We start from the raw sequence: 27,507 nt of genomic DNA, 5'->3' as shown, positions 1-27,507 counted from the left end.
CCCACAATGGCTGGGTGGTAACAGAACCCTACATATCCAGGACAATCCCCAAAAAATTCCTGCAGTTTTTTGACTTGTCTGGATTTGTTTTCAGGTCTTCAGAGCTGTAAGGTTAATTTAACAACTTAAGTGCTTGGTCATCTGGCAATGAAATTTTAACTTTCAGTTTTACCATTTATTTTTTTTCTGTAAGAAGTTTGCTTCTACTCAAACATTTCATATGAGTAAGTCAATCACAGGACAATATATCTTTATTATATTAGATGTTTTATTAATTAAAATGTCACGTTTTTAAAAATGTCATTTTGTGTAATGAAAAAATTTATCATTAACCATCTAATATTTTTAGGTAGAACTGTTGGTGATGAAGGCTCTATCATTGGGTTTGGTAAAGGGTTCCATAGATGGAGTGGATAAGAAAGTACATATGCACTGGGTTCAGCCAAGAGTTTTGGATAAGCAGCAGGTAAAATTAGTTTCATTCAAATAAATGGAATTATACTATATGTGGGGACTAATGGTGTTATAGACTTGTATTATTTATGTATTTAATAATAGACTAAATCTACTCTAAGTTTGTTTATTTATATATCTAAATTTATCGTTTTAAATCTTTTGCAGATTGCATCCATGAAACAGCAATTGGAGCGTTGGTGTCGAGAAGTGAAATCTACAGAAAATCTACTTCAAGCCGAAGCTCGAGATATCTTGACCTAAACTGTTGTCAAACATTTTCAGTTTGTATAGAATTTGTCACGTTTCTCATTTTCAAAGATATTAAAATAATGTTTTATATATATTATTATGGAATTTTTAATTATGATTATTATAACTGTTAAATTTCAAAACAAAGTTTTTTTTTGTAATCCAGCTTTGCTGTCATAATAGTAGAGAGGATTTTTTTTTTTTTTTTTACAAAAACTAAAATGTGTGTCATTTTATTCTTAATAACAAGTCATATACTGTTTTAAATTGTTCAATTCTTACTGTTTATTTATAAGTCATTTACCAGAAATTTCAAAGATTAATTTAATTTTAAATTTAACATTGTAAAGATTTTTTATTATTCAAATACAGAACCAAATACTAAATTTTTGGTATATTCTGATATGTAATTTTTACTGGTACACAAAATTTTTACACAATGTGCAACAAATAATCATAACTCTGAGCTGCTTTCTTAACCTGAAAACAAGTTAAAAGGATTATTTGAAGAGCTATCAAGCAAATATCCTCTAAGGTTTGTTTCTGACCAACTGGCTCTTAATCAGTTATCATTTATGTAGTTGTCTAATAGTTATAAATTGGATATTAGATAAATTCACAGGACCTTTTTTAACTTATTTTCAAACTAAAGAATCTGTTTCCAAAGTTAGAACCATACATCACGAAGTATTCCGTATTAGAAATATTTATCATAAAAGATAGTACTTTATAATTATTTCTCTCTATTCACATTTAGTTGGATGCACAGAAAAAAAATAACACCTGCGTTATAAGTAATGGACGTGTGCATGCTAGGTGAGCAGACAAATGAAGAGCTGGGAGGAAGCAGTCTGGTATTCTCTGGAGGGAGGGGCAACAAATCCACCTGTCCGCTTGGAATCGACCGGGTCACTAACTCAGATGCGTAATTCCTTAATAACAAGTCATACTTCTGGCATTCCACTTATTAACAGAAATTGCATCAATTTTTTTCCTTCCTTTTTGAGGGGGTTACGCTCGTCCATTTCTTTTATCATAGCAGACTGGACTTGAATTTCACTACTACAAAACTACATAACTTACATTTACAACACTTATAATGGATAACTCACCACCACTAATTCTTCACGGATGTTACTTGTACCGAAAAAATGTTTTGTCTGAACACTCCCCTTCCCGTTAAATTGTGCTGGACCCACCACTCTGAAATGCGACCAAGTGGGTGCACACTGATGCTATTTCTCCCTCTCTGCCCGTCGCTTAAGTGTACGCTTACCTTTATCGTGAATTTAATCATGATGAATAAATAATGCATTTCATGATTTATCTTTAAATATGAATTTTTGAGTCTCTAACTTATCTGATAAAGATGACATAACGAATAAGAGGTAATACGCAGTTTCTTTTACTGATCCAGTAGTATTAAGTATAGTGTTTATAGACAGTCGCGGCTTAACACGATAAGCCTCGTGGCGCTGAATTGAGTAGGAAAGAGAAATTTAATGTTAGTTCGTTAAATGTGGATATGCACTTAATATATTATAAATACTGTGACTTATTGGCAAAAGCTGCAAGTTGTCTATTAGAAACTAGCATCTGGATTTTTTTTTGTGGAACAGTGGAACAGACTTCGTGCATTGTTTGTAAATTCAAACAAGTGTAAGTGAATCTATAAACGCGACATACCCTTAAAATGAATATATAAACTTTCTGTATCCTAACAAAGTTTAAAACACGATATTCAAAAACGTATGAAAGATGTAGCGAAAATCCATAAATAACTTGTTTAAAAAATCCAGCAACGAGTTGCTTAACTTTTCCGGCAACATTTGGTGGACCATCTGTTACGATATTTTATTTTAAAAACTTTTTATTTTTAATTATTATAAAATGGCTAAAAAAAACTTAATTTTGAGGGTAGGGATGGGTTTTATAAATAACTTGTAAATGCTAATAACGAGTAAAATCGTCATTATGTCCGACGGTACTGGAGATATGACACACGACCTCCTTTATCTTCCCACCCCCAGACCTTTAATCACCAAAATTTAATAGCATCAATCTGCCTAATAAACAAACCTTTCTGCAAAATTTCAGAAATTTTCGATAAAAAGAGGTTAACAAAATCTTGCCGCTTGCGCACTAACATCCATACAGAATTAAAAATACGAATTTGGTTTTTCTTTTTATTTCTCAACATTTCAAGGTGCCCTGAGTCCAAAAATGTAAAACTCTTGAGGATGGTCATATTTTCCCTCTTAAATATAACGAAGCCTGGAAAGTAAAAGAAGGATAATCCGACAAAAAACTCTGAATTTTGAATTTGTGTTTCAGAAATTATTTTTTATTAAGTAGCCAATTAGATTTCAACTTATGCTCGGAGTAATAGTTCACCTTGAAGAACACTGCCGTATTTTACGGACTATAAGACGAACTTTTTTCTTCGAAAAATTGCCTCCAAAATTCAGGTGCGTCTTATTTTTTAAAAAAATTGCTTAAAAGTTAAGGTGCGTCTTATAGTCCGTAAAATACGGTATTTGATTTAGTGAAACAGACACTAGTATGAAGTGGCTTAAGATCAGCCCGAGTTTCCCTTTCGTAAACGACTTTCAGTACCTCTAAACGTCGATAAATTGAAAATAATTTAAAAATGTCAAACTTTCAACAAATTAAATAATCTGTAAGTTTTAAATAAATTATGAGAAGAAAAGCGTTTTGTATTTAATTAAATATTACTGATAAGTGTTCACAATGCTGTAACTTATCCACAGAAATTACCATTATCATTTACCTTATATTCTAGAACGGCCTGATTGGCCGAGGCTTTTGAAACGTCAGCCTAGAGCTCTGGGGATCCGGGATCGAATTCTGCCAGCAAATCCCCAAGAATTTTCGTGTTAGGTCATTCCTGGATATAAAGGGTTCCCTCACCATCCGGCTGTCGCTATTATGGACATGGCCGAACTCACGATGCGTGTAATTAAAAAGGATCTCTTATTTTTCTCTCCTCGCTCTATTAAGTGAAGAAAGAGAAAATATACAGTTTTTCAAATTGCAGCCCACCAAGGATAGAGGAAAGTGGGTTAAGGAAAATAGTAACTGCAGCCGATGCCCATCGTATTACGAATGTAGTAATACCTCGGATTTCGTGGCGTACTCAAGTGACCTCGCTGCTAATTTTGGGAAAACAGGGCGACCCACGCGTTTTCCGGCTCAGTGTGGCGTTATTTCTCGTTGTGCAAACATTACCCCGCGACAGCCCACCATTGGCCAACGGTTCCGTTCCTTGAACACTGGAAGTTCGGACCTGTGTTTGCGAAGACCTCATGGCTCAGTTTCTGTCAGCAAATTAGTGACGAGAACCCGTGCTGTCTTCCCTACAAGTTAGTGGTGGGCAAACTGAAGCGTAGTACGGTCTTGGGGTCCATCAAAAGACCTGATGGAACCCTAACCTCCACTCAGGAGGCATCGATAGAGGTACTGCTCCGCTCGCACTTTCCGTGCGATGAGTGGTCCGAGGACACCGAAGAACAGAGGTGGCTTCGCAGCGATGCGGAGTTGCCCGTTCTTGAGGCTGTGAGGCCGCGACTCCACTAGCCGTAAAACAGCCGTAAAACCCCTCGCCGTAAAAGCTTTTAATCACGTGACCTATTTGCGTTTGCGCTCGGATTGCGGTGGAGGTCCGGCTTGCGAAGCTTTTTACGGCGACAGACGGTGTATACGTGATATATCGATATAAAGACAATAATTATATTCTACGAGTTTTCTCTATACTATAATTACAAATATAGTAAAAGTAATATCTTTACTTTCATATATTGACTTTTATTATTATATTATTAAGATAATATACAGCATTTATAAGCTTAACTTTTTTATTATATACTCCTCTAAATTGAAGGATTTTCCTTTGGCCGTTCATATCGCGTGTTTTAGGCATCCATTATTATAATCGGGATACCTCTTGTCGTAGATACACGAATACTTTCGGATGTTTTCGATAAATCTTTCTAGATCTTCTAGAGTAGCCACGAGAGAACGTACACAAAAGCTCGTTTTCCGCCATTTTCGCACCGTGTCACGATGACCTAGATTTCACTGACTTCTGATTGGTGGATGGTACCGGTTTACGGTCGTATTCACTTCGAAAGTTGAACACTGCTCAATTCGCTTTTACGTTGGTTTTACGACCTGCTCAGGCGTAAAATATCATGGTCACGTGATTAAAAGCTTTTACGGCGAGGAGTTTTACGGCCCTTTTACGGCTAGTGGAGTCGCGGCCTGACACTTGAGCCGGTGACTGACTCTGAGGTAGCCCATACCATCGGTAACCTAAGGAAAGGGAAAGCACCTGGCGATGATGGGATCACGATCGAGATGGTACAAGTTCTGCAACATAAACGTCTTAACCTGCTCCGTGTTCTGTATCAGAATTGTCTGCTCCTGGGTTACTTCCCAATGCAGTGGAAGTGGGCGCGTCTTGAGTTTATTCATAAGAGTAGGCGCCCGAAGAACGAACCAAAATCATATGGGCCCATTAGCCTATTACCAGTCCGAGAAAAGGTTCTTGATAGAATCCTTAGTGACAGTGTGTACTACCACCTAAAGCGGAAAGGGCTGTTTCACCTACACCAATATGGGTTCTGGCCGGACTTGTCGACCTGCAGGGCACTACATCGAGCGGTCAACCTGGTTCACCAGAACCGCCAGCAGGGCCTCCACACGTCGGTCGTTTCGATGGACGTTGCGGGGGCTTTCGACAACGTCTGGTGGCCATTCATTGTGGGTGAACTGCGGAAGGCGTACCTGCCGACCACCTTTGTATCGCTTACCAGGAGTTTCCTGAGCGACTGCACGGTAGTTTATCACACACCCAGTAAGAGTTTCGAAAAGGTGCTGGAGAGGAGTTGTCCCCGAGGATCCTGTATCGGACCTTTACTCTGCAACGTTCTAGCGGACACGGCGACTTGTCCTTCCGGACGACGTCCAGCTGCAGGCTTATGCAGACGATCTGTTGTTAGTAGTTGCTGGCTACAGCCGACGCGGAATGGAGATTCGCGGCAACGAACTATAGGACGGCTCGTTCGCTGGGGAGAGCTGCATAAGCTATCCTTCAGCCCTGAGAAATCGGAGGCCCTGACGGTGGCCCGGACTAGTGTGTTGGCTCGCCGGCCGATATGCTGGATTCGGGCAACCCCATCCAAAGGGTGAATGAGTTAGTGTCTGGTCGATGATTACACCGAGATACTTTATCATCGACCAGACACCTCATCTGAGGAGTGTCCGTGAAAGGACAAACTTCACGATAGCAGCACTATCGAGACTAGCGAGACAGGACTACCCCCTCAGCGGGGACGGCCGGATGGCCGAGCGGTCAAGGTGGCAGCCTACCGCTCTGGGGGACCCGGGATCGAATCCGAACGGGTCGAATAATCCCCAGGAATTTTTCGGGGGGTGGTCCGTTCGGATATGTCGGGCCCCGTCCCTCACCACCCGGTCGCCCCATTGTGGGCCTGGCCGAACCATAATGGGCCTACTAAAAGAGGCCCTCTTAGTGCCCACAGGGCGGAAAGAGTTTAAAAAAAAAAAAAAAAAAAAAAAAAACCCCTCAGCGGGTACGCGCTTCGATCCATCTTTAAGGCATAGTCTCTTTAACCCTGTAATGCCATTAGGCGGGGCAGGGCAAGAGTTGGCTTTATGAGGCTGTGTTCGCGAAAGAAAACTTCACTCAGAAAACTTCACGTGCCAGCCCGTCCTGGCTGGCACGTGAAGTTTTCTGAGTTTTCTCCTCTTTTGTAACGCCCGAAATAGGGGCCAGTTACTCTTAAACGGATTTCCCGGAAGGCATTATTCCCTTCGATACGACCATCATAAACGCATACAACTACTATTACATGACAATTACGTCACACTTTACCACGGGGCGATATAGGCTAGAAGCTCGTGTCCAACTAGCTTCTACAAGACGAGACATTATCCCGCGTGTCTCGCCGAACATTTCCATTGTTTTCCTTTAGATTAGTCTTTTATATTAATTTCTTATTGCTTTTAGTATTTAACGCTATATTAATTCTCTATGAAATGTGTTTTTGGTATGTATTTTGGAGTGTGTAGAACGAATTAATTGGATTTACATTGATTCATATGGAAATAATTGCCTCGGTTTCGGATTTCGCCGATTGTTTTCGGACGGATTATCGATGAAAACCGAGGTATCACAGTACGAATCTCTAATCTTGTGGAATGGAACATTAGCCGTATTGAGAATAGCAAAATGAAGTTCTCCCTCCTCGAATTTCGGAATAAGGCCTCCAGAAACTCCAGCTAGTGTTTATCATTACACAAATTAAACATATTATTTTATACGAGATTTATTCAAAATACTGTTTCTCGTTATTTCAGTCGCGCATTCCGATTTAATTTTGGCGGAGCAGAGTTAAACGGATAAAAAAAAATTTTAATGCGAATTCAATGAAATTCCCACCTTATTTGATTGCTAATTCATAAGTAATATAGAAATAGAAGACACGACACAATATAAAAAATATATAATCTTTTTTTAGAGTTTTCCAAAAATATTTACTTGTGTTTGTTTTCTTTTTGGGAGGTGCCATGTGGCCTTGGCATCCTCCAAAACAACTAAGAACCGAATCCTGTGCCAAATTAAATAATAAGAATAATAATCATTCCACTAATTTGCCAATTTTTAGTATAGGCTAACCTTTAAAAATCACTGCAAGTTTAATTTAATAAATTTCTTATAAAACATAATACAGTACTTGTGTTTTTTCATAGTTTATATATATAACTTACAAAGGGCAGCCAAAAACTTGTTGCTTCCGGCCGGAGATCAGAGCAGAGTCTGTGAACTCACTTCTAAACACTCTTTAATTTCGATATCATTTTCAAATTTTTTGTCTGTTTTTTCCAGGAACCGAAACGAATGCTAATCTGAATTCTGATGAATAAGCTGGATGATATTAAACAGTTTATTACAATTCAAGTAGACTACTTTTTTATGTGTTTTTTGCTAGGAGATTTGGCGTTGTCATTCAAGATGACGTTTTTTTCTGTTTACCGGGACAAACACGAAATCATTGTTGATTACGGCCTCGGAAGCCTTCCGGCTACTTTCCTCGTAGATAGGCGTGGATTTTCTTTCACCAAATCCTTAAAAATACCTTGGTCAAATTTAAATGGCCTGCCAAAATGAATTTGTTTCACTAGACAAATGTATCGCGTGAAATTTCACAAATTAGTTCCTTCCTATTCTATCGCTATCGAGATAATTATACTGTAACCCAAATGCTTCTTATTTAAAGTAGTCAAATTTTATAAATATTAATATCAGTAAAAGCTTTTGAATTCAACCCAGCATTTAAGATGTTATTTTACTATTTTGGAAATTGACGAAATTAATAACTCAGCTAGCGAATGAACTCTTTGAATTTGCTTCAATACACTTGAATATGAATGTTAAATACAGTCGCTGCATTGTTTTTTGTGGTTAAAAATTTAAAATGGCAAGGGCTCTTTTTCTTTAAATTTAAATCGCTTTATTGTATATTATTACTCCATACATTGGTTGTCTTTATAAATTATTTTCGAACCACAAACAAAATGACCGAGATTTCAATAAGCTCCAACGAATAAGAGAGCTTTAATTTTTATAATTACTTGAATACCTTAAATCTATGGACTATTTCTTTAAAATAACTACACTTCTTAAGGTTTCGCGGAAGTTCTAATGACAATTACAAGGAATAGATATGTGTAAATATGGGAATTTATGACGCTACAAGAGACTAAAGATGATACCGTTAGAAAATGTTAATGTAAAGGATCTTATGGATTCTTCTATATTGATATATATGAGTCAAAATAATATGAGTCAAGATGTGGTTTTCTTTATTTCATCGGAGTTGGCTGACCTCGTTACCATTCAAACCTGTCTAATAATGGATATAATTATGGCCGACAATATATTCTTAATGAGTTGTTTCCCGTGTTAATTAATCAATTGAATAAAAGCAGTTCAACCGTTTGGGTTCTGAAGATGTTTGTCTAGAATAGTATTTGTCCAATTCTTTCTTCTAACACGCTGTTTTTCTGATGAGAAATTCTGATTGTTGATATTTGACAGTGGACAAAAGATCCTAGGCACATGCATATACTCACCGAATCACATACCAGTTTTATAATATCATTTTGGGAGAGTTCATTTCGCAAATTATTGCGCATTATTGATCATAACACTCCATAACTTAGCAGCTGTTATCATTCATATTGTCGGATGGAGTCGGCTTGTTGCTTTGACGAATCTCGATTCGAATTCCGGACGGACGTCAGAAATTTTCAAGGATAACTTGATTCAGATATGTTTCTCACTCCATTCGTCCTCCACTACCAGCCTATTGAATCAAGACGGCCATAAAAGAATTCTTATAGCGATCGGGACAAAAATAATTTTAAAAATCTCTCCAATTCATCAGATGACACGACTTGGAAAGAAAAATACTGTATTATTTTTTTACCTCTATGTTCTTACTGTTTTACATTTGTGTTTCTATATTGTCTACTTGGGCTTTGTTTATTAATAGGGCTTATTATAGGCCTACTGATGGAGTTTCTGATTAGAAAAGAGAGAAAATCTTAGTCAAAAGTCAAAATATCTTTGTTGATTAAAAGCTTCTTGTCCCGGTTCACATAGAAGACAAAATATCTTTATTTTCACTTGTATTTCTGCCCTTCAATATTTCCATTTCTTCTAATGTTTTCCCTGCTGTTTGCATCTTTCGCTTCACCGGAATTTTGGCTGTAGATTGTTTAAAACATATTTAAAATACAGGTGAAAATAAAGATATTTTGTTTATTTTTGACTAAGATTCCCTCTCTTATAATAATAATAATAATAGTATAAGTCCTATTAATAAACAAGGTCCAAGTGGAACAATATAGAAACACAAATGTAAAACAATACTGTATTTTGTATTTTTAATTAAATCTTCATTACACTTCACGGAACCTCTAGGACAGTCTCATAGATCTCGCGGGTTCTTATTGAAATTCCACTTCAGAAAATACGGCTGTAGAAGAAGAATGAAAATACAGAGAAGATAAATCAAATATGACTTGTTTTTGTTAATTTTTTTTTAATAATCTATGTTAGAACAGCGTAAGATATACCTAAATAGCGGGAATCGCGTTAAATTTTATTAAGTGAAAGGTCGTCAGTGAAAAAAGTTTAAAGCCCTGGTATATAGGATAGTTTATCGGAGACGACCGTAGAAGTATCTTCACTGCCATGATTCTTGGTGAGAGGATGGACGTAATCCCCAGGGGAAGAAAGAAATTTATAGACAGAGTCTAATAAACGCTATTTTCGGAAATAGTTTCAATTAGTAATCGTTTTGTTACACTCGCTAGATTGCTCTTTCGATTATCGCCTCCATTAATATTTTTTGTTAGATATATTACGTTATCTGATCAAACCTTTACAATGAAGAGAGATAATATGGCTTTGTTTTTTTTTTATCTTCAGTTGTTTCTTTTTTAAATAGTTATTCTATAACATATGTTAGATAGCATCGTTTGGAATAATAATATTAAAATATTAGTTTAAAATGTTAAACATTTTCTTAAATTCAATAATTAAAAGTTTTCAATGAGGATACTAAAATAAAATATAATAATTTTTTTTTATTTGTTCGTGTCGTTTTTGAGACGGATTTTAATAAGGAATATTATAAATGAAACATTTTGAAATTTTCTATTCGTGACGACGGCTGTTATTTAAGTACATCCTTCTATGTGCATCCGTTATCGGATTCGAACTGTAAATATCAGCTCAAAAAGCCCAGATTTCTTTCTTGTTTAAAGAGTAAATGATAATAAGGAATCGTATTTTTCTTGCATTGAAACGTTCTGATGTCTCATATTTTTCAATACAGTCATCTTGTATACGACAAAAGCGAATCTCCCGTCGCAGTTCTCATACATTTATCTTACTCAATGTGTTTTTCTCTGCCAATTTGTGTTTTTTTTTATTATAAAATTCTATGAAAAATTGAAAGTGTGTGCTCGCCAGTTATGCCTCCCAATCGCCAGAATATCCACAAAACTTGAAAGCACAGTTTCGAAAATAGAAAGTTCAGTTATTAAATTTAAATACAGTAGAGCGTCGATAAGTGGAACGTCGGTAAGTGGAATGACCGGAAAGTGGAACGATTTTCAGTCGGACTGTGTCGTGCTGAATCGAATGTTTTTGATACTAAATTTACTTCTAAAGTATAATTTTCATGTTTTTTATATTCTTTAATATATTTATTTTGTTTGTACAAAATGCAGAAATAATTTTTAACGATACGATAGCCTCGATGATTATTATAAAAATTTTCGTTAGGCTTAAAATCGACGAAAATTCAACACGAAGCGACACGCAACGGAGAAAAATTCAACAGGAAGCGATACGCAACGGAGAAAAATTTGAACATCGGACAGGTTAATGTATTTTTTCGTACAAAGTCGGAAACTGGAACAAATCATTAACTGGAAGGACCCCAGTCCCCAATTGGTTCCACTTATCGACGCTATACTGTACTTCTTATATAAGACAGTCTTTTAGCTTTCATTTAATTGTTTTAAAAATTTTAGTAGTTAAATATTACTATCTGAAACAAATTAAAGCTGGAAAAATCATCTCTTTAGGAAGGACAGACAACGGACGACAGTCTGTTCTTCCTAAAACTCGTGAATGGTGTTAGATAAATGAAATTCAAGATAGATGTGGAAATCTTAGATACAGAAGGCCCCCGATTAACTATATAGGCACTTCTGATGCAAACCAGAAGTTACGTTATTTCAATTCAAAAAGTCTTCCCTGAAAGGAGCTAGATAGATGATTGGCACGACTCCATTGCTAACGGAAAAGTATGATGTACAGGGGCAGCCACTACTAATTTGAGGTGGAGAGCATATATGTTTAATTAAATAAATTTAAAAAATGTGATTAAGAATTGCAGCCCGGCGTTGTGACTATTACAATAAATAATTGTTTGTTTTATTTATTTATTTTTTGTCACTTTTATAAACGACTTTTCCGATTGTAAAGCTACAGTTATACATGTTATAATTGTATTATTATATCCGATTAATTATTAAAGTATTGTTGAAAATTGTTAAATTGTTAAAAATTTGAATTAGGGGCCCCTTGTACAGTGTTGACTTCGGGTCAACACTGTGCATGGGGCCCCCTGTTAGTGATGCCCCGGGAAACTGCCCTTTTTGCTCATCGGATAACGTGCCACTGACCTACCCCAGTCATTGGGATGCCGCTAAGCGGATATCGAGCTAAAATATTAATTTTTTTTTTTTTTTACGGAAAAAACACTCGTCTTTCTAAATAAGTGTAATTGCCGTATATGCGTCGACGTAATGCGTCACATAGGAACGAGAAAAACACAATGGACGAAATTTCGTTCAATTCTACTGGACCGAGACGGAACAATTACAACTTTGTTATCGTGATTATCTTTAACGACAGATGCGAATCTCTGTCGCGTTACGAAATGCGATAATTAACTGCATTTCCGAATTCGAACGGAAGTCGTTGACACTCGAACGATTATCGTCGCACGGAGCCACTCTATTGGCTCCATCCGAGGATCCGCGTAGGCCAATTCGTGCATCGTTTATCCGGAATCGCGTTTTACGGACAATATCTATATCGAATATCGTCATCGATTATCGGAATTTCTAAGTATCGACTTCCGACGGATAATCGCGGCGCTCCGATTCTCCGGGAGATTTGTTCGTCGCGCGGTCGACGACCTTCTCTATCCATCTTCCGCCTTTCGCGACGTTTCTCTCAATTCTTCGACGTCGGTATTTCCGATTTTCCATTGTTCACAAAATTCTCCTTTACCAAAGGACGGGCGTTTCGCATATAAAATAAATAAAGAAATTGTTTATGAAGAAATACTCGGGAACATTTTACAGTTCACAGACTTACTAATTCATTGTTCTGCATGCTTTGATCATATTGCTTAGGCTATTTATTGTCGAAGTAGCGTTACGAAAGAGTCTGTCGAATACGAATATTCGCGTGTCATTACTTCGAACGAAACTCGGGTGATTTTACCGAATTAATCGTTTTAAGTGTAGTAAAATACTTATACTTACTACACTTAAAACGTTTTCCGCCTTATTGTTTTGAATAAGAACTGAATATTGCTTAACATAGTTTCTAGGTGACTGTATAGTTTTCGTTTGTCGTTCTTTCGGAGAAGATGCGGTCAAGATCGGAGAAAGAAAAGATCGTTGGGTTTGTAACGGGATAGCACTCTTCGTCATTTGTCTTGTCTAAATATAGACAAATTGTGTTTATTGTATTCAAGACCATCGAAAGCTCGGTATGGGGCCAGGGAGTAGAGCGGGCTCCTTTCCCTCCTTTTTAAACAAATGAAGTATGTGGAATGTTTATTTTTTTAAATAAGTTAATGAATAGCGATCTTAATTAAAAATATAATATCACTCAGCTTTTGCGGCAAATAAATAAAATTTATTGTTAGATGACTTACCTATAAGACCGCAACCAGACACACTGAATTCCATAAAAGTGAGAAATATCCCGGAATTTCGAGCCGTTCGACGAGATTTGGTTAAAAGAGGGGGAAATGGCACCAGAGTGGAGCAAATATTAGAATTAACCATGTCCAGAACTAAAAAAGAAATTTCGGGTCCCGTACTTTCCTCGATAAAGAAAAGAACCGAACATGGCATCTCTGCAATAGAAGATTTAAAATAAAAATAAAAGTTACTAATTGTTGAGATTCCCCTATCGAGCAATTCAGAGGTAAATTCGGGCGGAAATTCGCTTGGGGGAATTTCCGCCCGAAGACTAATAACTGGAACGAAACCGGCGTCATCAAAAGCATTATTATCGAGGAAACCACCGGTCAGTCAATGTCTTCCAAAAATTAACTCCATTTTTCAACGAATTAAGTTTTAGAGTTATAATTTAGTACCGGGAGGAAGATTCGACAACTACAAATTCGTTCAACTTTCTTATACTTTTTGGGATGGTCCCAAAAACAAAAAAAGTAAGCAGATAAACAAGATTACACGCTCCGTCATCCGATGATACCGTCGCCACATTCCTCATCTTCAATAAAACGGAACGAGTTAAACGGTGCGCAAAATCTAGAACACAGACTTTCGTTTTCGAATCCATTTAACTTTCTGGGATACAAAAATTTCCGGCGATACCAGACCACCTTAAATACTCTCGGTAAGTGAAATATAACCTTTTCCCGCCTTAATGCCTCTGCCCGCAAAATTTCTTTCGTCCAATTTTGTGAAAGAAAACTCAGCTTTCCTCTCTACTTTTCCACTTTCACCGTTTCTTCCGTTGGCGGTCGCATCGCGCTCGGAAAGAGCGCGATGCAACCGGCGCGACGGCGCGACGACCGGAAGATTGGGCCCGGTCCGCGATCTTTTCCGTTTTCGATCCGGCGATTTTTGGGCGGAAGAAAGTAACCGAGAAACGGCGTCGCCGCCACCGCGGCGGTTGCCATAGCGACGCCGAGTCCAGTCTCCCGGAATCAATCGCCGACTACGGCAGGTCGTCGACGCAATGGCGGAGCCCGTCCACCCACCGACGCTCTGGTTCTGGGAATCGCCGACCGCAACTCGGCGGCCCGGGCAATAGGTGAGTGTTTCCTCCTCCATTTTTTGCAACCGCGGCTGGATTTCCACTCTCCCACCCTCTCCGACCAGTCGGCGTTCGGCCACCGACCCGACGGTCCGGTTGATCGGTCCTATTGGAAACGGGTCCGGAGAGGCGCCGCCGCTTTCCGTGGTCCTCCCGCCAGGAATTGCGACCGGGAGACGCTTCTTCCGTAGGGAGCGAGCACCTTGCGCCGCGACGCTCGACTGGTTTGCGCCCGTGTTGCGAACCTCCGAAAATAGATTTAGAGCCGGGTGAAGAAGGGTGTAAAACGGTCGGGACTTGCTCCTCGAACGTCGAAGGATCGACCAAAAAAAGAAAAAAAAGAGGGACGACGCGGAAGAGAGGAGCGGCTGCCGCCATTTTGTCCGGTCGGAAGGCGACGGAAAGTATCGATCGGTCGGCCCGACCCGGCGGGCGGCCGCGCCGCACCGTCCTCTGGCCACTCGGCCGACCCGGGCTTAGGCCAAGGTGATCGGGCCAAAGTAGAGAGCGGGCCAAACCACCGACGCGTCCTTCGTCGGAATTTCCTATAGACGAAATCGCTACCCGTGCGAATATCCGGAAGCGAGAATCTGCGTCGTTTCCGGATGCGGGCCTAGGATTGAGCATTGAACCGCCGCGCCGGTCCGGGGAGAGCAAAATCGGAAAAAGGACGGGAAGAGAGAATCGGTCCGCCCAGACTGTTTCCGGACGAGCGAAATCGATGACCCGCATCGATTTCCGGAAGGGGCGGCGACGGCGGCGCCGTCGGCCGGAGAGGCGCGGGCCTCGCCGCGCGGGACGGCGGGCCGAATCACATCTAAGCTTCTTGTCTCGTTTCAGGTCTTCGAATCGGCCGACGGATAGCATGAAGCCCGGGCAGGCCCCACCGACGGCGGGTAAGTCTGTATTTTGTTCCGGTTCGGGCAGCTCGTCCTTCCGGAAACTTGAGGGGGCGCGAGTTTCTTCGGCCACCCGGATCCGAAAAGCGGCGGGTACGGAGGGCGTCTCGCTCTATTCCGGAAATGACGTAAAGGGGCGTCCTCCGAATCCGGTCGAGTTCGCCGAATTTCTCAAACAAAGGGCGACGAGTAGGGTGCACGATACGTAAAAAAAAAAAAAAAATATCCGCGGATCGAAAGGGGCCCTCCTCGCTTTCTTTTCGCCGATGAGCGATTCGGTCGCACGAAGGAAGCATTTTTACGAATTACGACGGATGGCAGATATCGGACGTTGACCGGAAGCGAATGCAGTTGATCGGAAAGAAAGGGGTGTCAGAGAATCCCTAGCGTAAGCTTCTTCGATAAAAGTCATACGAAAAGGTGAGTGAAAAGTAAGAAAATAACGTAAATAAGGAGAAAATTCCGTAGAAGGATTTAAATTTTCCCCGTAATATCGGAAGCGGTCCGTGCTATGCTTTCGCTGTTTATACTTCCCGGAAGTGGCTGTAGGAAGCTTCGGACTTTCCTCTTCCAAGATGAAACGATGACGTCCTCTTTTCTTACGTTGCCCTATCCTATCCAAGATGAAAAAAATGATCATCTTTACTTTGTTTTTTTTAATATCCTAGTATTTAATCGATACCCAAACCAAATTCTATGGTTAAATTTCCGGATAATTATTGGTCGGATGGATCCAGGAGAGAGACGCAATAGATGTATTTTCTTGTTTTCTTCTAATTTGGCTCCTTCCCAACTTCTTCTCTTTACTCTTATTCCTATTTTCCGGGTGATGACAATTCTACGGGATCCGTCGTTTCGTAATTCGTCCACTAGATGGCGACGGCGGAAGTATAGGCTTTTCTCGGTTAAGTGAGTCGGGAGTCGGTCAAACGAAGATCGATTTTTCAGTCGGTCATTGCCGCGGAGGTGATCCACGCTTTTGATCGCTTTAATCTCGAACTAGAACGGAAACGGTCGAATGCGGCAATGCCAACTCTTTTCACGCTTCGGGATAAATCCAGGCAAAACTAACTTGTCTTCCGTGACGCTTTTCCACACTTAAAAAAGAACGAAAAAGAAAAAAAGGGAGGGGGAATTTCGATTTTAGCGAGAAAGTAAAGTAAACGTTTGTTTTCCTACGAGAGAGTTTTTTTTTTTTCTAGGGTAAATTTCAATAGTGGTTTTTGTAAGAAAAGGTTGTTCTGACGATTTTTAAGCCATGTGTTTAAATAATTAAATAAATTCAAAAATAACTTATATAAGTGCGTAAAAATATAGTTTTTGTATTAATATTTCCATCTCTACTAAAAATATAAAGCGTTGCATTTACAATTGAGTAAGAATTTCATACGCAAATCGAGGAAGTAGTGTATTATTATTATGTTCGAAACACGTCTCTATTTCATCCCATTATTGAATAAAATGTGCATCGGTTGCTCGATTAAATTAATATTTACAAAACATAAAATTAAATCTTTCTGTATATTTTAGTAAGTTTATTTTCTGTACATTATTATAAAATATTTAATTACCGTTTTTCCTCGACTAAACCCACATCATCGAATAAACCCCGAATTGAAAAGCGTGAGAAACGTGTTGAAGTACTGTACTTTAAAGGGCAATAGAGTTTTAAGATAAAGTTTATAATTCGAATCCATTATTTTCGATAATAACCAGGAGTATTTTAGAGTGTCGTGTAAGGAGTTTCACTAAAATTCTATCTCTTCAATGTGTAAAACAGCTATTTTCCTTAGTAATATGATTAGCATATTAACATTTTATAAATTAATTACTTAATAAAGATTTTGAACACGTTTTAAATGGGATTTTATGTGGTTATAACTATATAAAATGTCATTTAAAATGGGAATCTCCATAATAAATATCTGATTTGAGAATTTAAATAAAATAATAATAAAAATAAATACTGTGAAAATTTAAAAAGCGTAATTTAGTGTATATAAACTTAAGCATAAAATCAATACAATTCCATTATATTTCATTAGGTAACTATAATAATTAGAGTTATAATAGCTCCAAATGATATATAGTCTTCAATTATTTTAAGCAACAAAGCATGAAGAAAATACATTATAATTTTTTAAAATTAATAGTTTAAATTCATAACTTTTCTTCATTGTAAAGAGTAATACTATTTAAACTTAAAAATAATTATTTTGTTTTTAATTTATGAGAAATTTTACATAATAATACTAAACTTTACCTTGTTTTAATCAGAAATTTTCGTTTCTCGTTATCTGTTTCGCCTTTATTTTAGACTGTTTACACGTCCAAGATTAATTAATTCTTGTTAAAAATATACAAATATAATAGCTAAAAGTTTAAATTATATATTATTTTTTTAAATCCTTGCATAGATAATGTAATAAAATGTTCTTTTATTACGTTTGGTTAAGGTTGCTTAGCATAATTGAAATGTATCTGAATTGAAAACTTCAGTTTTAAGATAAATTGAAGTTTATAATTCGAATCGATTATTTTCATAATTCAAAAATTGTTGCGTGTTTTAAAGTTTAAATAAACAAATGAGATTACAACTCGTTAATTTATTCTTTCTGGAATATTGTCTGAAAGCCTCCAAAAATTTTACATTAAAAATTAATAGTTCCAGAATATTTACACAATATAATCATATTCATTTTGATCTTTAAGAAATGTGGTAAATATTATAGATCAATAAATCTCAATAGTTTTAATTTAGATGAGATTAGACCTACTTCGTATTGCCCTTAAATTTCCGAAAAATTCCAAAGAAATATATTATACTATTAGAAATCTATATACGTCATTCCATCAGAAGCACTGACTGAATATCAATACTTTATAAGAACGTCTATGCAATATATTACGATATATTTGTTAAAGTTACTTAAGTGTAGGCTAGTAATAATGCATACGGAATATCACGTTAAGTTTATTCGACAGATATTTTTAGAAATTAATTAGAATTAATAATTTTTCGGTCTCATTTTATACATAATTTTTAGAGGATCGGAATTGAAGGAACACATTCATGTATTTTAAGTATTAGTAGTCACATAAAATACTGCTGAAACTGTGTGATTAACAATTCTCTGTAATTTTCTGTTTAATAATAATAACTTCAATAATGTGCAGTCGATATAAAGTTTATTTTAGGCATTTAGAGAGCTTCTGAACTGGAAACGTTATCCATGGACGTTTTGGTTTTTAATGATTAATATTGATATTCCAGTCTTCGTCATAAATAATGTTGTGAATTTTATGTACAGTGCCATATGTTTAACTCAAATTTGTAGATCACTTATCATTTGAGAAGGAAGATAAACAATTTTATAAAAATATTCATTCCAGAATAATCCAGCTAAAACATTATGTAGCACTACTCAAGCAAAAATAATGTACTGTACTGTACGTTATTGAAGTTTAACACATTGTTTTAGTATTAATGTTTATTTAGGATTCTAAACTATTCTCTAATTTACTATTTGACTTACTTGATAAATTAAAATGACATAAATTATATTGTTTTATTTATTAAAATTGAAAAATGACTATTTATTATATTGTTTAATCTAACTTTACACATCCTTCCTATTGTTATTTATGTAATACTATTTATAATTGTAATACCTCATAATTTAATCATTAGATAGGCTAAACTTTATGCCCATCGTTTATAATCTTTCTCTATTTTATTTTTTATTTTTTCGATTAAAAATAGAAATTTTCATGTGTTTAATCTTCGTTTTCGGATATTATTTAAAAAACTTAAACTTATGTAAATACAATTAAACCCCAAAATTTTAAATATTTGCCACAATTCTTTTGTTTAATTCATTTTATTTGCCGCAGTGTCTACCATATTTGTTTTAATCTATTACATCTGCAGCATGGACAAATTTTTAAAATCTTACAAGACTAATTTCTCAACAAACAATTAATTTTAGTGTTGTTTTAAACTAAATACGAAACGTATGCATAGTCATTACAAATTTGTTCACATTGCGATGATAATATATATCAAAAGATTGTTACAGGCACGTTCCTTGTTTAACACGATGCGTCTATGTCAATCATAAGCTATATTTCGAACAATATCAATAATTTCATCCAATTTTTCACGTAATAATTATCTTTTTCTTAAATATTCGTCGTAGATTCGTAATTGAAAATATATATTAAAAAATTTATTTTTTTATTTCTTTTTATGTCCATCAGTGGCCGAGAAGATAAAACCACAGAACACCGGTAGTTAGTCGCGGATTAGTGCCTAATCAAAGAGTTGGCCACGTGGAGTTTTTTTTAAACATGTATAACACCTAAATAAGGGCGAGTTTCCTATAGAAAGTCCCCCGAGAGGCACCCCTTGGCAGATTGCCCAAGTATTGTGTTGCCTTATCTCATCAATTCAATTGAATTCAATCCAATTCGTTCTCTTTCTGTAAAGATAGGAGCGCGATACCTGTTCATCTCATTGCCTGTCAGTTTCAACTAGTCAAATAATAGTTTGGTTGAAGTAGCCAAATTATAAATGATTATCAACTTTATATAGTTACTTTTTTATACATCCTTAGCTTTTAAATATATATGTATTTTTTTATTAATAAATTATAATATTTTATAGTCTTGTTTTAGCTAAAATTAGTCGAGTTTTACTGGTTGTGGTTAAAAGTTAGCACAGTAAATTATGATTATTTTGATATATTTTTTAATTGATCATCTTATTACCACTAAGAAGATCATGTTCGTAAGCAGTTCTAACGTCAGTAAATCAATGAGAAACAATAATGCTGTGAAAGAAGCAGAATATGTTCAAGTGTCTGTTCTTCAAATCCAATAATGACGTATGATGAATAATGGAAACCGCATTCATTGTTTTGTTTTAAAATGTACAAGATAAAACGTGACTTTTAAGTTGTAAATCGCTCGATATAAAAGTCCAGTAATTAGTTAAATAAATAAATTGAAATCTCTAGATATATAAGAGGGTTTTTATTTGTTAAACATTATCATACAATAGCATAATAATGACAAAATCAAAGAAGTTTTGGGTTATTCCTTTTTTAAAATTAAAATACGAATTACCTGTTAAATTTAAGTTATTACAAATTGAAATCCAATTTTTATCTTATACAATTTAAAACAACGCTTTGAATTTCTACAATCCTTGCTCAAATATTACTGAAATTAAAAAGAACATTCTTGTTCTTGAATATATTCTGTTTTTATACTCTTTAGAAGCACCTTTTTAGATAGTAAATGTAACGATTTAAACATTTGCGTTATATAACACTCGATTTAAAAATTAGTCGTAATTAAAGTAGTTAAACTAATTAAAAAAATGAAGAGGCGAAACAGTTTTTTTTATCTATCGGTGACTATTTTAATTATAATACTTTATTGTATTCTGCTGCAAAAGTTTTAAGGTTTAATCGCGATTTTTTAGGTAAATAAACCAGAAAAAATTTATTACTGTAAATTAATATTCTATTAATTAAAATGAAAGACGCAATATTAAAAATTATTATTTTAGTTAACATGAAATATCGAAAAATAATATACTTTTAGATTTTTTTTAATGCATTAATTTAATTATTTTCACTGGAATTTTAAAACGAAATAAAAATCTGTACTAATGAAGAAAATTTAACTTTTTCCTTTTGATTTATCAGCGAAGATTCCATTGTATTGGCTACTCTTATCAAAGAATAATTAAACTGTTTACAGCGGTTAAATTATCTCTAATAAGAGTAGCCTATACAATGGAATCTTCGCAAAATTAAAACACTTAAGCATACTATAGGCTACTTGTTAACTCAAGTTTTACTTGTAGGGACGTATTGAATTCAATTTCGCGGGTGAGGGATCTTGAGGAACCTAATTGAGCATCATATAATAATGTACTGTACGAGGAGTTGATCTGTATCTATCAGCAATAGGAAGATCATTCAATCGAAGTGAAATACTTTATAAACAATTGTACAGATCGGCTAAAATTCATTTCTTATTATTACAAATTACAAAAATAACTGAATTGTTTCGAACTCACCATTAGTTATAGGTCTTGTCCCTCTATAGAAAAAATTTTTAACAGTGATCTCGAAATATCCGCAGAGAATATATATTAAATAAAATTGATGACGAACTTTCACATTTCAATTGTAAAACAAACTATATATTTAATTTGTAAATATTCATTTTTTTCTTAATTTAATAACAATGAAATTTTTCAAATGCAAATATTCCTGTAAAAACTTTCCAGTTTATGCAGCAAAATAATGGCCATTTCCGAAAGTTTATCCTGCGATGGAATCATCCTCGCAAGATTAAATGCTCTGCAGTGAAGTTATGATCGACCGTCTTACCGTTGCGTTATGTTACATTACAAGCATTATACTCAAATATAAAGGAAATGACTGCAATAGCGACACTAGAGGCGCTGTTGTTTAAACCAATGTTCATTATTTCTGTATATTTTCTAAGATTATTTATCTATGTTTATCGTTTTATCTAATTAAGAACGTCGCGTTGTAGTTTAGACAAAACACTAACCTCTTCACAAGGGCGTATTTACAAGTAGTAACCATGAAATAACTTTGATAATTGCAAAACTAATGAAGTAACTTAGTTTGTTTATTTTTATTAATTAACTGATACACAAAATAACTGGACCTTTGAACTTTCGGAACACTCCAGAACAGTCTTATGCTTAGATGATTCCGAAAATCAAATTAATTTTTGAAAAATGTCATGGACTTTGCTCTAACTGGGAGCCAAGGCGAAGTGAGTCCATTTTAATATGGTTATTGCGTTTAGTATATCTGTAAAGGAAGCATAATATTTAACATTATAAATTTACATTATAGTAATTGTTATTACTATTATGTTTATCATTGGGCGTAGATAAATCTATTTACAAAGTTTAATCAGAAGTATTTTATGTTTAACTTTACTATCAAGTTTATAGATACGTAATCGGTGACTTTTATTTTCGTTATTAGAATTATTTATAGAAGTAGCGATTAAAAGTTTTCATTTAATCGTTAAAAAATCTTGAATATTTTCATTTTCTTACCATTATTTAATTTATTAAAATTTATTCTGTTTAACCCGTAATTAACATTTGAAAATTTAATATGGTTGATTAAAACGTATCGAACAGTTTTATGCTTATAATTTATTCTGAAAACAACTCGCATGTTGTTTTATTATTTGGTAATAAGCATACGGACTATACGAAAATATTCAATTCCGGATATCTGTATAATAGATTAAATTGTTTTTCTAAAAACTGTTCATAATAATATATTCGCCTTATCCGTAATGTCTTCTCTGTATTTCGCTGCATTTGATTGCATGTTAAGTTCATTCTGTCTTGATATCATTACTCAAACTTTCTCCTCTTTATGGAAGAGAGAGAAACAATTAATTGGGTTATCAGATTTCGGAACGAAGTTCATCGTTGACTGATTCAACGCTTATCCCAAATCTCTTCGAGATAAAAGATAAAGGTTTTGAATCAGTCAACGATGCCAAATCAGCAGCTTCGATCAAAATCTAAGATATAAACTAATCTATATCTTAGATTTGGCTGATCTAATCCTAAATCTATCTTGATATTTATTTTAAATATCTAAAGAGACGTGATAATTCCTAAAAATAAAATGATGGAAGATGATAGTTTAGATTTGGTTTGAGTCTGATCTAAATCATTTTTGTTAGAGTAATTTTAATTTGTGAAAGCCCTAACGGACAGAATAAGATTTGTTAAAGAGAGATTACAACATAATACGAGATACATGGCCAATCCCAATATTTCTATTAGGAGAGAGTCGGTGAAATCGGAAGGCATAAATGAGGATGGAAAAACGAAGTCCGGAAAAATCTCGAAGTTCCTGATCGGATTTGACTCAAGATCTTTCAACTCGGCCAGAAAGGCAAGGCGAGATCTTTTCCTACTGCCGTCAGCTCTCGAATTCGATTCATACATTTATAGTATTGTAATTTTTCTTAGACAATTTGAGTCGGGCTTTATTCTCTCATCTATTGTATGTCTTGGCTGGATTGGAGTATGGATCAGACTCGCCCTTAATGGGCGAAAATGAGATTTCTTAATAGTGTGTGGTGCTTAAAAAGATTCAACCAATCTCTGGTGAAGGTAGAAGAATTCATATTTGCGCAGCTATCCGAAATAGCAAACGTTTGATTAAGATTATATTTATATACACTTAATGTTAGAAACAAAATGAACCATAAATAGAATTATTCGTTTATGTTTAATTTTAAAAATATTAGACTTATTTTTAAAGTATTAGAAGTTATTATTCAATAAATATTTTATTAAAAATCTTTAAAATATTATACTTAAAACCAGATTTTAAATCTTCATTTATCTATTCAAATAATTTTTACATAAGCATATTATTATTAGCTTGACAGGCAAACACTTCAGATTTAAATAATATAAAGTTGATTATACTTTTATAAAGAATAAAGATAATATACGCAATTTTAACGCGAATACGATTTTTGTTTTGTTTTTATATTGTTGAGTGTTGTTTATTGTCGGCAATTAAAAAACGATTACTGTTAAGAGAGCAGAAAGAGAAACAAATTAACTCTTTGCTATGAATTTTTTATAGTTACGGTTCATTTCGTATGAACATAAATATGATAAAAACAATCCGAATAAACAAGTTTACAGTCGCACTTCTGTATTTATTACTAAATGATAGTAGTATAATAGTGATAGAAACAGTACAACAACAGAAACAGAATGATAGAATCAACATGAATTAAGGTCGATTGAGGTCCCGGGCGAGGATGAAAATATTGGGCCCCTTAAAAAAAGAGAGGGAGGAAATAAAAATACATATTAACCATATTTTTAAATAAATACAAAATGTTATGCGCTATTAATGTTTTATTTCAAATAAAATTTGAATATAATATATCATTTAATTAGGTTTCCGTTACTGGTTTTTTGTAAACTCATAATATATTATATATTGTATTATATTCAAATTTTACCGCCGATTGTGAAGTTGTATGTAATTAAAATTGTAGTATACATATGAAACCAAACTTGGTTTCATTAGAAAGAAGTGTAAAGTTGAGGTTCAGAAGACGGTCAATAAAAAAAAAAATTATTTAAAATAATGTACTGTACAATTAATAATAATCGTATTTGTAAACTGTTTAAATGATCCGATAAAATAACGTAATAAATACTATACAGAACTTATTATGCTAGTTTTATCGGATCATTACATATTAATACTAATTTCAATCTTTAAATATAAATAAAATCATTCCTTTTACGGAGTTATTTCAAAAATACATTCATTTATCCTGTTCCAGCATAAATTAATTCGCCCTTCATTATGGTTTTATTTGCTAATGATGCAGTGACATTGATAAGTATAATAAAAATATTTATAATTTGTTTATTGCGTGTGCTTATTATATCAGAAGAAAATAATTCATAACAAATTTTAGTGTTCTGTATTCTCAGCTGTCTACCATCTCATTTTTATATCTTTGTAAATATTTTGAGTGTTCGTCTAATTTTGATTTCTGTTTACTTCTGTTTCAATGCTTTTTTATAATATATATATAGGAACTTTATGAATTATATACTCATTTATCTTTTTTAATTCCGACTTATTTCTTTAAAAAACAATCGAATGGAACTTGATTATTAAATTATTATTTTTCTAAGTAGAAAATTAGATCTGTATGATGATGTCGTCTTCGTATCTCGTCGTGTCTATTGCCTTTAAATCATTTAGTTTATAGTTTTGTTTATTGTTATAATTGCAAAATAAATAAATAATAACAAGTTTAAACTAATTTATTTATTTTTCAGGTGTAAATTTTTTTAACGAAAATACAATTTATAAAAATTCTGTCAATAAAATCAAATTTTTCGTTTATATATTCAATCGAAAATATTTTTAACATAATATTTCTTTAGAAGCTATTTCGGTTTTCATATAATAAAGATATAAAAAGGTCAAAAGTCAAGTTTAGTTCTATATAACGAATATACTGTACGACGGATTTTTCTATATTCTAAAATAGGTTTTCTAAATAATTAAGAAAATGTTATTTTATATATAGATATTCTTAATGACTTTCATAACATATGTTTTGCATTTATTAAAATCGTTTGTTTCAAACGCAGAAAGTAACACCGTACGTTTCCTTTCAAAATTATAACTTATCCATCCGCTTTAATATAAAAAGAATAATAATAATAATAAAATAGAGACAATTTCTGTTCATTTTTATGTTATTGATCAAGTTTCTTTTTATCAAATCTTTCTTTTTACTTTCGAATGAAATCATTTAAACTAATCCGGCTCTTAATATCGATGCGAGCGAGTTCTTAATTCATCTGCACACATTTTTTTAAAGAAAAATAATAAAAGAGAAAAAGTATCAACTTTCATTTCGATAATAATAACGGAGGGGGAAAAAAAAACTATGGGAATGACCTCAGATAAGTTTAAAGATACGTGAATGGCGGAAAATCGACAAGAGGAGTAACAGGAGGAGGAGCGATGGAGAGGTGGAAAGGCGGAGTATACAATTTTCCATGGGCGATATTTGCCGAAAGACATCTCCTTATCGTACCTTTATTGACGGAGAGGGTCATTCGATTTTCTGCTGATCTCTCCTTACCTATTTAATCTACTTTCTCGAGTGTTTTATCACTTTTTTTCCGTTATTGCATATTTAAAAATAAATTTGTATTTCCGATTTAAAGTATTTCGAACATATCAAAATAGAATGGCAGTAGTATAATAATTTAACGTAATAAATGCCAATTTGGATTTTATTTATTATAATAGAGCAATGTTTCTTGAAATTTCGACATCCGTGTATCCGTTCTCAAATTTTCGTAAGTACTGAGGACACTTTTGTCAAAAAAAAAGTCTTTTGCAAACTATCCAAATACAGCACTCACACAATTTAAGTAAGAGAATTCATACGAAATATACACGTAAAAAATAATTTTTCTTAATGATTCGTACGGCCGTCGAGAGGTTGTTCGATCCCGGGTAGAGCCGGTCTCTTTTGTTATTCTTTTGTTTTTGAACAAATGAAATTTATAAAATATTTATTAATAAAAAAAACAGTCTTAACCATTTTACTGTTTTGTTAGTAAAAATAACATTAATTTACAGTGATTACTGATTAGGAATCACTATATATTACTTTTACTAACATTACTTTAGGAAAAGCTGGAGATTTTTCTCTGGATCACAGGGAAAAATCTCCAGCTTTTCCTTGGGTAATTCCAGCTTATCTTCGGGCTCAGGGGAAAAAATCTGGGACAGTCCTACTATTAGGACTGTCCCAGATTTTTCTCTTAGTTACAAAGATTTAAAAAATCTTTGAAATTAAGAGAATTTCGTTAGTTTAGATTAAATAAAGTAAATAAAAGAATAAAAGCGACATTTCTTTAGAAATTTTCAATTTATAGAAATAAAAGAAAACTTGAATTAAATGAAGAAACTCAAAAAAATCAGACTCACAAGGAAAAATAATACATTTCTAAAGAAAAACCGAAGCTTTATTTGAAGATGGGTTGTATTTTATTACAGTATTATTATTATTATTATTATTATTATTATATTATTATTATTATTATCAATGTTAATATAAAAACTCCGACGTTAAAATAATTTGATATCGAAATTATTGTTACTCGAGATTAAATTGAATGGACTCTTCGAGGAAAATTTTTAATTACTGTATAAGAAATTAACTTTCTACGTGGAAAAAAATGCCAGAAAAAACTTCAGTCTTTATCAATAGCGTTCAAGAAATGAATGTAAAATAAAAAAAGAAAAAGCACATTGCTAAAAAATGAAATTAATAAACACATTATAAAGTGAAATTTCACATAAAAATACTTTTTTATTACTATTTTATCATAAATTATAAACTTTGTTATTTTTAAAGCTAGAGTCGTGAGAGTATGCAGCATTTCAGTTAAAGGGCACAGAAAGTTGATTTTTTTCCGGAATTTTACCCAAATAAAAACACAAGTATCAATTTTTAATTTACCATTACTGATAATTTGTTAACTTTTTTTTTTTATTGCTTTGCCCGAATTTGGGAGAGCAGGAATTTGGAATT

At 34.2% G+C, this 27,507-nt stretch overlaps 2 protein-coding genes across 3 annotated transcripts in view; both read left to right on the top strand.

The window, feature by feature from the left end:
• Rpn9 (regulatory particle non-ATPase 9) overlaps positions 1-802 on the top strand; it is a 35,428-nt gene extending 34,626 nt beyond the window's left edge. Inside the window, exons 12-13 of the mRNA XM_067276905.1 lie at positions 350-466; positions 622-802. Coding sequence (XP_067133006.1) covers positions 350-466; positions 622-717 — 213 coding nt within the window. The 3' untranslated portion in view covers positions 718-802. The remainder of the gene's footprint in view (positions 1-349; positions 467-621) is intronic.
• A 13,443-nt stretch (positions 803-14,245) lies between these two features.
• Positions 14,246-27,507, top strand: part of Prosap (prosap) — a 133,569-nt gene continuing 120,307 nt past the window's right edge. The window contains exons 1-2 of one of the 2 annotated variants that reach the window (XM_067276856.1): positions 14,246-14,413; positions 15,257-15,312. The gene's annotated coding sequence lies outside the window, so the exon portion shown is untranslated. Of the gene's footprint in view, positions 14,414-15,256; positions 15,313-15,401; positions 15,736-27,507 lie in introns of those variants that run through there. The other variant, XM_067276859.1, reaches the window with a different exon arrangement.

The sequence above is a fragment of the Centruroides vittatus genome, unplaced genomic scaffold, assembly GCF_030686945.1.
Source record: "Centruroides vittatus isolate TY-2023 unplaced genomic scaffold, ASM3068694v2 contig_717, whole genome shotgun sequence".
NCBI lineage: Eukaryota > Metazoa > Arthropoda > Arachnida > Scorpiones > Buthidae > Centruroides > Centruroides vittatus.
This window is presented reverse-complemented; position numbering and strand designations above follow the sequence as displayed.